The 14,007-nt window shown below is 42.8% G+C and overlaps 1 protein-coding gene across 4 annotated transcripts in view; it reads right to left on the reverse strand.

The window, feature by feature from the left end:
• Positions 1 to 1,085: 1,085 nt before the first annotated feature.
• The window catches only part of TPP2 (tripeptidyl peptidase 2), a 1,323,399-nt gene continuing 1,310,477 nt past the window's right edge, over positions 1,086 to 14,007 (reverse strand). For all 4 annotated transcript variants that reach the window (XM_033947626.1, XM_033947627.1, XM_033947625.1 and 1 more), the window contains 2 exons: positions 12,574 to 12,693; positions 1,086 to 1,868 (listed from right to left, as the gene is read on the reverse strand). In XM_033947626.1, coding sequence (XP_033803517.1) covers positions 1,779 to 1,868; positions 12,574 to 12,693 — 210 coding nt within the window. In that variant the 3' untranslated portion in view covers positions 1,086 to 1,778. The remainder of the gene's footprint in view (positions 1,869 to 12,573; positions 12,694 to 14,007) is intronic.

Raw genomic sequence — 14,007 nt, forward strand, 5'->3', positions numbered from 1 at the left:
CTGGTTGAATGGGCTGTTGGATCATGAAGGCTGCAATGTCAAGTTGGTGGCATTTCTCATGTGTGGATTGTGGGTCTAAGATCTTGTATATTAAGGCTTTGAGGTATGATAGTAAGTTTTCTACTTGTTTGGAGGATTGGTCTTTGAGATGGAGGTTTAAGTCTCCTAGGATCAGATTGTATGTTGCTGTTAGTGAGTTTTAGTAAATAAAATCTTCAAATTCTGGTCTTGCTGTGTTTCAGTTCCCTGGTGTTATGTAGCAGAGCATGGAGGTTATGGATCCTTTGAGTGTGGTGTCTGAGAGTTGGCAGGCTAGTAGATCCATATATGGGGTGGACATTTTATCTAGTACATTTAGGTTTAGGGCGTTTCTGACTAAGATGGCTAGACCTCCTCCTCTTTTATTTTCTCTGCAGACCACTTATCTTGTATCCCTTTGAGCAGACTTCTGTTATCCTGGGATCTGATTCTGATGGCAGCCAGGTTTCTGTGAGGAAGAGGCAGTCTAGATTCTTGTTTTCTATCCAGTCTTTTATGTGTTCTGTCTTAGGGCCTAAAGCTCTGATGTTTAAGTAGGCAAATGTTAGTGTGATGTAATCTGTTTGGGTACTGTAAGATGTCTTTGTGTAGATGAGTGATCTTGGGTGAAGGTGTGGTTTGGTCTTGGAAGGGTTTGTCAGTCTTCTTCCCTCTGTTGGTGTGATGGTGTGGTGAATGCAGGTCTGGCAGTTTATGTTTCTGTCCACTGTGATTCGTCTGGCTGGGTGGTGAATTCTGTTAGTAGTTGAGATAATAGGTATTGGGGAGATGTTGTTTGCTGCCACCTTCCAGTTGGTTTAGGAGCAGGGTAATCAGTAGGATAGCTTGTGTTTGTTTTTGTGGTATTGTTTTCATTGTGAAAGATGGGAGGTAGGAGTATGTGGGAGTGCGGCTGTAAGTGATTTTCTAGGGGTTGGGCAGTTGTTTTTTCTCTTGGAGGTTGTTGGGCCGAACAGGGGTAAAATGGAGGACTTCTTCCTCCTTCCTCTGCTTGTTGAAGTTCGCTAACAACACTCAATTCTTATAAAATACGAAATACAATTAAAGATTTTCCATATTTGCTTTTATTATAATTATTTAAAAAATCTTAAAGCATCAGAGTGCATATAATTTTTTGATCTGCACATTTATTCTGCTGAAATTCACATAATATTGTATTCCTTATACAATCATATGTATAATATTATAGTACCTGATTAAGAAGCATTAAATGTTTGGAACTGAACAAGATTATCCTTCCTTAGTCTTTTGTGCACCTCATATTAACACTTAAATGATTTGCTAGAATTCTTATTTCAAAATTTATAAAAAGCACATATTCTCTTAGTGATTGAATGATATACTGAGATGGAGAATATGTCTCAAAAATGTAAATGGTAATACAGTAAAAGGTTTACTGCTTCTTGACTAATAAATAAAATCCTAGCTATTAAAGATAAAAATTATATTACGAAGTCATACAAAAGAAAATATAAACAATTTTAAAAGCTTTCATAGCAAAAGTTTTCATACATATGCCATGAAAAACAGCAATTCATCTACCACTCATGCAAGCAGCCAATCACAACCCAGTTTTAACAAGTATTAATCTGCACCCCAGTGTCTTTCTTGATAAATACAATCTAGTCAACAGCCTTTGAAACTAGAAGAAAACATGCTATATAAAAATTATCAAAACCAGTTTCTTTTCACCACCTTTGTAATAATATCAATTAAATTATAAGCTCTCAACTGCAATTTCAAAAGAGACAATAATCCGGGGGATACATAACTGGAAGCCAATTTTCAGTAAACGATGCACAATGAGACCATCCAAGTAACTTCATCAGCTGTGAAGAATAGAAAAAAAATCTGCATGTTAAACAGGAATGTCAATGAATGGATTTTCTTCAGATATTGAAAGATATGGGGAGGTAATGAGTTGGGTTTCCTGGGGGAAGAATATGGCTGCTAGTCTAAATATATGTCTTCAAGTAATCATATGATAAGGGGGATACGGAATGGGGGAGGAAAGGGGAGTTTAAGGGATATAGGACATGTATTGTACAAAGGATGTATTTGCATAGTGTATTTGGTATACTATTATGGGGGGTTCTCTTTAAGATTTTGCAATTAATTTTAAATTGTTTTCTTTAAATGTTAATGGCCTCAATCATTCTGTTAAGAGGAAGAAAACACTCAATTTCTTAAAGCAACAAAATGCGGATATATTATGATACAGGAAACTTATTTGAATGTGGGAGAATCTAAAAAACTAGAAGGAGTATGGGTCAAGCAGTGTTTTTTTTGCGCCGGCTGTGGGTAAGAAGGTGGGAGTGGCTATTTTAATCCATAAGAAATGTCCAGCTGTATTTAATTTTATTTTTTCAGATCCTCCAGGAAGGTGGGTTCAGGTTAACATGATCTTGGGGAAACAAGCTCTGACGCTGTTTTGTGTCTATGCCCCTAATTCGAATCAGGCAGAATTTTTTTAAGACTCTTCAACAGGTACTTCTGCCACTGGCTGCCTCTAATATAGTGGTAGCTGGGGACTTCAATGCTGTTATGGATCCAATGTTGGATAAACAACCAAGTAGGATCTTGAAATCAATGGGATTGGATAATTTAGTTCAATCTTGTGGATTAAAAGATATCTGGCAAATTCTCCATTTTAATGTTCGGGAATTTTCCTTTTCATAAATCAGGTTCATAAATCATTTTCAAGAATAGATTATGTATTTGTATCAGATCAATTAGTTCAACAGGTAACCAAAGCTGGCATAGATTCTATTGTTTTATCAGATCATGCTGGAGTTTGGATTAAATTAAAAATTTGAGAAACAAGATTGTAATACATAGTAACATAGTAGATGACGGCAGATAAAGACCCGAATGGTCCATCCAGTCTGCCCAACCTGATTCTATTAAAAAAAAATTTTTATTTTTTAAATTTTTCTTCTTAGCTATTTCTGGGCAAGAATCCAAAGCTTTACCCGGTACTGTGCTTGGGTTCCAACTGCCAAAATCTCTGTTAAGACTTACTCCAGCCCATCTACACCCTCCCAGCCACTGAAGCCCTCCCCTGCCCATCCTTCACCAAACGGCCATACACCGACACAGACCGTGCAAGTCTGCCCAGTAACTGGCCTAGTTCAATATTTAATATTATTTTCTGATTCTAAATCTTCTGTGTTCATCCCACGCTTCTTTGAACTCAGTCACAGTTTTACTCTCCACCACCTCTCTCGGGAGCGCATTCCAGGCATCCACTACCCTCTCCGTAAAGTAGAATTTCCTAACATTGCCCCTGAATCTACCACCCCTCAACCTCAAATTATGTCCTCTGGTTTTACCATTTTCCTTTCTCTGGAAAAGATTTTGTTCTACGTTAATACCCGTCAAGTATTTGAACGTCTGAATCATATCTCCCCTGTCTCTCCTTTCCTCTAGGGTATACATATTCAGGGCTTCCAGTCTCTCCTCATACATCTTCTGGCGCAAGCCTCCAATCATTTTCGTCGCCCTCCTCTGGACCGCCTCAAGTCTTCTTACGTCTTTCGCAAGATACGGTCTCCAAAACTGAACACAATACTCCAAGTGGGGCCTCACCAATGACCTGTACAGGGGCATCAACACCTTCTTCCTTCTACTGACTACACCTCTCTTTATACAGCCCAGCATCCTTCTGGCAGCAGCCACTGCCTTGTCACACTGTTTTTTCGCCTTTAGATCTTCGGACACTATCACCCCAAGGTCCCTCTCCCCGTCCGTGCATATCAGCTCCTCTCCTCCCAGCATATACGGTTCCTTCCTATTATTAATCCCCAAATGCATTACTCTGCATTTCTTTGCATTGAATTTTAGTTGCCAGGCATTAGACCATTCCTCTAACTTTTGCAAATCCTTTTTCATATTTTCCACTCCCTCTTTCGGTGTCGACTCTGTTACAAATCTTAGTATCATCTGCAAAAAGGCACACTTTTCCTTCTAACCCTTCAGCAATGTCACTCACATACATATTGAACAGGATTGGCCCCAGCACCGAACCCTGAGGGACTCCACTAGTCACCTTTCCTTCCTTCGAGCGACTTCCATTAACCACCACCCTCTGGCGTCTGTCCGACAGCCAGTTTCTGACCCAGTTCACCACTTTGGGTCCTAACTTCAGCCCTTCAAGTTTGTTCAACAGTCTCCTATGAGGAACTGTATCAAAGGCTTTGCTGAAATCCAAGTAAATTACATCTAGCATATGTCCTCGATCCAGCTCTCTGGTCACCCAATCAAAAAATTCAATCAGGTTCGTTTGGCACGATTTACCTTTTGTAAAGCCATGTTGCCTCGGATCCTGTAACCCATTAGATTCAAGGAAGTACACTATCCTTTCTTTCAGCAACACTTCCATTATTTTTCCAACAACTGAAGTGAGGCTCACCGGCCTGTAGTTTCCTGCTTCATCCCTGTGACCACTTTTATGAATAGGGACCACATCCGCTCTCCTCCAATCCCCAGGAATCACTCCCGTCTCCAGAGATTTGTTGAACAAATCTTTAATAGGACTCACCAGAACCTCTCTGAGCTCTCTTAGTATCCTGGGATGGATCCCGTGGAGGTTCAATAATACATTGCTTGCAGATTCTAACTTTAATGAAGAATTTCAATTAAAAATTAATGAATATTTTCAAATCAATGCCTCAGAGGAAATTTCTTTAGAAACACATGAGAGGGCAAATTTCATATTCGACACATGTTAGGAAACAACTTAAATTGGAATTCTCTAATTTGGAACAAAAAATTAAGGACTTAGAGTCACAATTGGCCTTGAAATGGGAACAAAATACTTTGCAGACCCTATTAAAAGCTAAATGCAAATATAATGAGATTTCCTCTCAAATGGCTAGGAAAGAGTTAATTTCTCAACAGGCTTTCTATTATGGAAACTCCAATAAAGCGGGGAGAATATTAGCTAAATACCTTAAAGCTAAAAAAAAGGAGAGTAAAAACTGTGGCTATCACTGATGAGAATGGGGAAACTCATTCTCAAATTGGAACTATCTTAAAACAATTTTTAAAATATTATAAAGCTTTATATTCTTCTGAGCTTTACTCATATAAGGAATTTGAGGGTTTAGAGTTCTTGAAGTAATTAAGGGACCTAAAATTCCCGAGTATGTAAGAGAAACTCTTGAGGCGCCTATATCAATGAAAGAACTACAAGCAGCGTTGAAGTTCCTTAGAGTTGGATCCGAGTGGTGATGGGTTCACTGTAGAGTTTTACAAATCATTTCAAATTACCCTATTACCTCATTTATTAAATTTATATCAGGATCAACTGATTAAAGGTTGTATTACAGGTACTATGGCAAATAAAGATCCTACGTTGGTTTCAAATTACAGGCCTATTTCTTTGATTAATGTTGATGGAAAACTTCTGGCTAAGTTATTGGCTTTGCGCTTGGCCAAGGCTCTCCCTTATATTATTGGTATGCACCAAACATGTTTTGTTGCTCAGAGACATTCATCCAACACTGGCTTTTCACATGTTAAATCTAAAAAAAACTATGGAAGATCCGGCCTTCTCAGTATCCTTGGATACAGAGAAGGCCTTTGATCGTGTGGAATGGACCTTCATGTATCAAGCAATGGATTGGTTTGGTATTGGTTCTGAATTTATACAAATGACTCAAACCTTGTATAGTTCCCCTTATGCAAGATTATACATTATTAATTATTTTTCTGAACGTTTTTCTCTTAAAAAGGGAGTTAGACAAGGGTGTTCGTTATCTCCTTTGCTTTTTGATATTGCATTGGAACCCTTGCTATTGGCTATTCAGCAGGCAAGGGAGATACAGAGTATTCCATATACAAGTTGAGAATACAAGGTCTCTGCTTATGCAGATGACATATTGCTTCATTTGAGGAATCCTGAAACCACCATCTGCATTTACTGGATCTGATTGATAGATTTGGAAAATTCTCTAGGTACAAAATAAACTGGAGCAAATCAGAGGTTCTTCCACTAAAAGTATTGAGGGGCAAAATCAAAAAAAGCGTCTAAGTCCCCTTTTGGCCTAAGTCCCTAAATGTTCAACCCAGAAGCAGGGAAAGTGTCCATAACCAAAACAAACGTCCATGTTTTGATTATGGCCTTCCTCTGCCTAAACGCCCAATCTCCACGTCTAAAAGTACCCCCACAGCACGTCTACACTTTTAGCTATAATGAAACAAAAACACGCCTAGGCCACAAACGTCCAACAGAAGGGCTTTTAGGCGAAGGAGGAGCCAGTAACTTCGCCTAAAAGCTGGATTCTGTAACCGGTGTCTGTCAAAAACAACACTGGTTACAGAATCCCCCCACAACAATCCAGGCAGGAGGGTGCCCAAGCCCTCCTGCCATGTTAAACCGCGACCCCCCTCCCAACAACATCGGGGCAAGAGGGAGCTCAAGCCCTCTTGCCCCAGCCAACCGTGGCACCCCCGACATATCGGGGCAAGATGGAACCCAAGCCCTCTTGCCCCCCCGACTCACCAACTCCATCGGGGCAAGAGGGAGCCCAAGCCCTCTTGCCCCCCGACTCCATCGGGGCAAGAGGGAGCCCAAGCCCTTCTGGTCCAGCCGATCCTCTACCCCCACCCCCACTACATTACGGACAGGAGGGATCCCAGGCCCTCCTGCCCTCGATGAACCCCCTCCCCCCAACGTCCGCCCCCCCAGAACCCCCGATTGGCCCCCTCCCAGCCAACCTGCAACCCCCCGGCCGACCCCACGACCCCCCCAACCCTCACCCCCCTTCCCCGTACCTTTAGGTAAGTTGGCCGGACAGACGGGTGCCAAACCCGTCCGTCCGTCCGGCAGTCCTCCGATGAATGGGGCCGGATTGGCCCAGCCTAACCAAAGCCCCGCCTACTGGTGGGGCCTAAGGCGCCTGGGCCAATCAGAATAGGCTTTTTGATCGTCCAAGTAGCCACTTAGGACACTTTTTAGACTTTTTTTAAAATTATTACCCCCATATTGAACAAAATGATTATTTGATACCTTCCCTTTTTTTTGGGAAGGAAGAGGGTATAAAATATTTAGGTATTTGGATAAAAAGTAACCTAGAAGAAACTATGAAAGTAAATGAAAAATCTTTAATCCTGAAGGTCACAGAAATGTGTGAACATTGGAACCCATTACATCTGTCTTGGTGGGAGAGAGTCCAAACAGTTAAGATGATGATTTTGCCTGTAGTCTGTTATCAAATGGGAATGAAACCGTTATTTTTTCAGGGGACCTTTTATAAGAAATTAATTAGTATTCTGACAAAATTTATTTGGCTGGGGAAAGCAGCAAGAATTGCCATGGTATCTCTACAAAAAACAATTGCGGAGGGTGGGGTAAATTTTTCCAACTTTTATAGGTACCACCAAGCCTATATTAAGCATCAGGGTATATAATGGATCCTCCCTGAGCTCATGGGAAATCTCCCAGACTGGTTAAGGTTGGAATGGCAACTCATGTCACCATTGAAATTGAGTTATCTTACAAGTCTGCCTAACTCCATTTCAAGATCCTTTGTTCAATTTTTTATATATAATTTTATAGATCCTCAGAGGGCCACCTCGCACTCAAATGTATTTCATAGTGCGGGGCTTTATGCACCCTTTCGTCACTGGACCTGTCTTTTAAATTGTGTATAACATACGTTTTTAATATTATGATTAAAGTATAAAGTATACTAAAAGTACTTAGCTTTTTAATTGACGCTAGTCAGGAGGGTAGAATCATAAATGTCCAACATGTTTCGCCCGTCTGTCTACCAGGGCTTTGTCAAGGCTCCCTCTCCCGTTAAGTAACCACATTCACCAACCTGTGCGTCACCGACGAGGTGGCCCTCTGAGGATCTATAAAATTATATATAAAAAATTGAACAAAGGATCTTGAAATGGAGTTAGGCAGACTTGTAAGATAACTTCTTGCAGGGACGGACTGATTATGCTAATAGCCTCCATTTAAGAAAATTAGGTGCTGAGATTCACCATTGAAATTGAGTCATGTGTTAAGTATTAAGATGCCTAGATTATATAAGGGTAATAGAATCCTAGTAGATACATGGAAAACTTTAAAATGTGTGAATAATTTAACACCTATTTGGTAGCCTTACTCACTGCCCGCACATGTACTATGCCAACAGCATGCATCTTTACAGAATAGTGCTTAGGCATCCTGCTACCCATTTCATTGTTAAGTGCTAACTTAGGCCAGGATTTACTTAATCTCCAAAGCGTGTTCGATCCGTTACTGTTTGCATGCCAGTCGACTGATTCAGTAAAGGCCTGCATGCAAATGGGGACGATCATTATCACGTCCCCTATCAACGGCCAGAGCGATCCCTGCTCATGCGCATACCATGACAGTAGTGACAGGAGAAGCAGTCTCCTGTCACTGCTGTCAGGGCTCAGCCCAGTCCAGATCGCTCTGACTCTCCTGCTCTCTGCCGCCGTTCTCTGCAGTGCAAGCCCGTGGTTTTAAAGTGGGCCTGCACTGCAGAGAACGACTGCAGAGAGCAAGAGAATCCGGGAGTAGGCAAGAGAGATCTTCTCGACACCCCCCAGGCCCCGATCTCTCCTGCCTGCCCTGCTCTGCCGTGCCTGTCCCCCCACCACGGAGAAAAAAGCAGGAGGTATACCAACTCCCTTCTGCCATCATGTTTAAACAGAATTTTAAAAAAAGCAGCGCAGCACTTCCACCCCGACTAGCATGGCACCCCCTCCAACACCACAGTTGAGAGCAGGAGGGGTGGTCAGTCCCTCCTGCTCCTAGGCCTCCCAGCCCTCGCCCGGTCCTGGTCAGGCCCTGCCCACCCCGGTACCTGGTATAAAATTGTTGGGAGCAGGAGGGATGCCCGGTCCCTCCTATCATTGGGCATGGCTCCCCCAACATCTTCGGGAGCAGGAGGGGTGCCTGGATCCTCCTGCTCCTATGCACCGGCAATTATCTTCGGAAGCAGGAGCAAACTCCTCCTGCTCCTTCTCTCCTGCCCCGCCGCTGTCCAATAGTGGCCTTAGGGGGTGTCGGGCAGATCTCTCCTGCTCTCTACTGCAGTTCCCTGCAGTGCAGTCCTGCTTTAAACCCGTGGGCTCGCACTGCAGGGATGGCGGCAGAGAGTAGGAGCTCAGGGCAGAAAGCAGGGCTGGAAGATCGGGGCGAGCAGGCAGGAGACAGGGCTTCTATGGAGCTGGAGAGTCGAAAAGACGTTTTCAACTGGTCTTCAGCAGTCGCTTCTTGGGTTGAGTTGCCAGCCCAGTAGGATCTGACATTTTGGGTAATGAATTGGGTCGCTGTCCATTTTGCATGCATTTCACCTCATTTGCATGCACGGATTCCAAGCAGATCACAGGGGAGGTAAGTGAATTAGACCAGATGGAAATTTGATATTAAAGTGGTTGCAAACCGATCGGTACACGATCGGTTTGCTTAGTGAATATAGCCCTTAAACATAAGAACATAAGAAGTTGCCTCCGCTGGGTCAGACCAGAGGTCCATTGCGCCCAGCAGTCCGCACCTGCGGCGGCCCATCAAGCCCATGACATGTAAGGTGATCCTTTTCTAGGCCCTTTAATCCTCTTATCTTTCTACCTATACTCTTTCTATACCTATCTCTACCTCTTATCTGCATCCCTCAATACCCCTATCCTTCAGGAATTTATCCAATCCTTCTTTGAACCCCCGTAGTGTACTCTGTCCTATCACAACCTCCGGAAGCGCATTCCAGGTGTCCATCACCCTCTGAGTAAAAAAGAACTTCCTAGCATTGGTTCTAAAATTGTCCCCTTTCAGTTTCTCCGAGTGCCCCCTTGTGCTTGTGGTTCCCAATAGTCTGAAGAATCTGTCCCTTTCTACCTTCTCTATGCCTTTCATGATCTTGAAAGTCTCTATCATGTCTCCTCTGAGTCTCGGCTTTTCAAGGGAAAAGAGCCCCAGCCTTTCCAACCTATCTGCGTATGAAAGGTTTTCCATATCTTTTATCATTTTCTTCGCTCTTCTCTGGACCCTTTCAAGTATTGCCATGTCCTTCTTGAGGTACGGCGACCAATATTGGACATAGTATTCCAGATGCGGGCGCACCATCGCACGATTCAGCGGCATGATGACTTCCTTCGTCCTGGTTGTAATACCCTTCTTAATAATACCCAAAATTCTGTTTGCTTTCTTTGAGGCTGCTGCACATTGTGCCGTTGATTTCATTGTAGTATCTACCAGCACACCCAAGTCTTTTTCAAGGTTACTATCCCCTAGCACTGATCCCCCCATTTTGTAGCTGAACATCGGTTTTTTTTCCCCTAAATACATGACCTTGCATTTCTCTATATTAAAGCGCATTTACCATTTACTTGCCCACTCTTCCAGTTTGTTTAGGTCCCTTTGTAGGTCTTCACATTCTTCCGTGATTGTAACCCTGCTGCAGAGTTTGGTGTCATCCACAAATTTTATAACTTCACACTTCGTCCCCGCTTCTAGTTCATTTATAAATACATTGAACAGCAGCAGTCCGAGTACCGACCCCTGGGGAACACCGCTCGTGATCTTCCACCAGTCTGAGTAGTGGCCCTTCACTCCAACCCTTTGCTTTCTGCCTGCTAACCAGTGTTTAATCCATCTGTGTACGTCCCCTTCCACCCGGTAGTTCCACAGTTTCCTATGAAGCCGCTCATGGGGTACCTTGTCAAAGGCCTTCTGGAAGTTGAGATAGATGATGTCTACGGGTTCTCCTTTGTCTATCTGGCTGTTTATACCTTCAAAGAAGTGCAGTAGGTTTGTTTGGCACGATCTTCCCTTGCAGAAGCCATGCTGGTTCGCTATCAGTTGTCCATTCTTTTCTATGTGCTCACAGATGCTGTCCTTTATCAGTGCCTCCATCATCTTGCCTGGGACTGAAGTCAGGCTTACTGGCCTGTAGGGTCACCCCTCGATCCCTTTTTAAAGATAGGTTGACATTTGCTATTTTCCAGTCCTCCGGGATCTCCCCAGTTTTCAAGGACAAGTTACAAATTTGTCGGAGAGTTTCCGCTATTTCGTTTCTTAGCTCTTTTAGAACCCTTGGATGGATTCCGTCCGGGCCCGGTGATTTGTCGCTTTGCAGTCTGTCTATCTGTTGGAGGACCTCCTCATGGCTTATCTCTATATGTGCCAGTTTTTCTTCTTGATCTCCACTTATGATCTCTTTGGGTTCTGGTACATTTGATGTGTCCTCGCTCGTGAAGACCGACGAGAAGAACTTGTTTAACCTGTCAGCTACCTCTTTTTCCTCCTTTACCACCCCCTTTCTGTCTCCATCATCCAGCGGTCCTACTTCCTCCCTCGCCGGTTGCTTCCCCTGGACGTATCTGAAGAACGTTTTGAAGTTTCTTGTTTCTTGCTTCCCCAGCCAGCCTATCCTCATATTCTCTCTTTGCTTTCCTAACCACTCGGTGACAGTCTTTCTGGTGTTCTTTGTGTTCTTTCCGGTTTTCCTCGGTTTGGTCCATTTTCGGAACAATTTTTTTTTGTCACCTATTGCCCTCTTTACTTCATTCGTTATCCATACCGGATCTTTTGTTCGTGTGTTAGTATTCTATGAATTTACATGTGCCAAGTAGGTAAATACAGGTTCTCATTTACGGAATTGCCCTTCACGAATGAGAATTAGCGCATGCTGTATCCCAAGTCAGTGTTAACTGTTAGATGCCCTTGTGATAAACAGCATGTGCTAGCTCCTGTGTTACATACTTAACACACTTTGTTAAAGTGACCCTTTAGTCAGACTCATAATTTCTATGCTGTGAAAATCTGAGCAGCATTTCATTGCTAAACATTTTTTTAATAAACAGTTTAATTCAGTGTTTTTCAACATGGGGTACGCGGGCTGCCTGTTGGGGGTACGCGGGCTGACTGCCGCCTGGATCTCTCACTGCTGCCTCCCCCAGCTAAAGCCAACACCACCGTTGATTCCTCCCTGCCTCACCCCCACAGCTGATCCTGCCACTTGACATGCTCCATTCCCACACACCCCTCCCCAGCAGCAAAAACAGAGATGGGCCAGGCGCATGCAGTGACTGCACGTGACCAGCCCACAAGCCTTCTCCCTGACATCAATTCTGACATCAGAGAGAAGGTTTCAAGCCAGCCAATCAAAAGGAGAAGTTTTGAGAATTTCTATAGGCTGTCTATATTTTGCTCTACATTTGTCTATTTTTTCTATAGTTATTACTGATTGCATATTTTAAAGTCATCTGCCTTGACCTCTTTGAGAAAAAACTGAATATATATAATTAGCATTTTCTCTGCGTACAGTGTGCTTTGTGGTTTTTAAAAAAAATTTTACAGTTACCATTACGTATTAATAAGATTATATTGTGTGTATATGAAAAATGGATGGAATAAATTGCAGGGGCGGAGTTTGGACAGGTCTGGGGCGGAGCTTGTGCAGGGGTACTCGATTGGTATTTGTTAGGCTTAGGAGGTACTTGGCTTGAAAAGGTTGAGAAACACTGGTTTAATTTTCTATGTATGGTTAATATAAAAAAATTTTCATTTACCTGTATACAGTTTTTCCAATTTTCTTTAGATGGTTTCTCCTCTGCAAGTTTTGTTGCAAATTTGAGACCTCTTCCATACATTTTATTTGCTAATGCTTGCTTATATGCAAATAGCAAAACCTACAAAACCAAAAATTGTATAAATGTGAACTGAAATAAATTTACTCAGCAGTTGAAGTACTCTACTAGTGAAAACAATGGCAATATTAATGTCAAGAATTTATCTTTCAGGATATTAATTTTGGGATATTCACAGTAAATATGCCTGAGATATTTATAAACATTTTAACATGTTAATTTAAATATTAAATATTCTGAAATAATCAGTCTTATTTGCAGCCATTGACATCCAGTTTATCAACCTTACTTTTTAGGCAAACATTAAAATGTAAGAAGATAGCATAAACTGGATATAAAGAGATTATATCCTTACTTTGATAAAGCACGGTTACTTACCGTTAACAGGTGTTATCCAGGGACGGCAGGCAGATATTCTCACTGATCGGTGACATCACCGACGGAGCCCCGGTAAGGACCACTTTATAAGTGCATCGCCACTTTAAATATTTAGAAAGTTTGCAATAGCCCACATCACGTATGCGCGAGTGCCTTCCCGCCCGATGTAGCCCTTCAGTTAAGATAAGCCAGCTAAAAAGCCAACCTGGGGAGGTGGGTGGGTTGTGAGAATATCTGCCTGCTGTCCCTGGATAACACCTGTTAACGGTAAGTAACTGTGCTTTATCCCAGGACAAAAAGGCAGCATATTCTCACTGATGAGTGACCTCCAAGCTAACAACATAAGAGCAAAAGAATTACCGCTGCTGGGACAGACCAGTGGTCCGTCATGCCCAGCAGGCAGCCCTTAGGTCAAAGACCAGTCTCTATCAGAGTCTAGCCTTACCTGCATATGTTCTGGTCCAGCAGGAACTTATCTAACCTTTTCTTGAATCCCTGAAGGGTGCTTTCCCCTATAACAGCCTCTGGAGGAGCGCTCCAGATTTCTACCACTCTCTGGGTGAAGAAGAACTTTTAATTTTAGCGACTGCCCTCTCGTTCTCTTCACCTCAGAGAAGGTGAACAATCTCTCTTTCTCTACTAAGTCAATTCCTTCAATATCTTGAATATTTCGATCATGTCACCTCTCAGTCTCCTCTTTTCAAGGGAGAAGAGGCCCAGTTTCTCTAGCCGCTCATTATATGGCAACTCCTCCAGTCCCTTAACCATTTTTGTTGCTCTCCTCTGGACCCTTTCGAGTAGTACTTTGTCTTTTTTTATGTATGGCGACCAGTGTTGGAAGCAGTATTACAGGTGGGGGTGTACCATGGCCCGGTACAGTGGCATGATAACCTTCTCAGATCTGTTTGTGATCCCCTTCTTAATCATTCCTAGTATTCTGTTTGCCCTTTTTGCCACTGTCGCAGGGCATTGCGCAGA

Source organism: Geotrypetes seraphini, chromosome 6, assembly GCF_902459505.1.
Source record: "Geotrypetes seraphini chromosome 6, aGeoSer1.1, whole genome shotgun sequence".
In the NCBI taxonomy this organism is placed as follows: domain Eukaryota; kingdom Metazoa; phylum Chordata; class Amphibia; order Gymnophiona; family Dermophiidae; genus Geotrypetes; species Geotrypetes seraphini.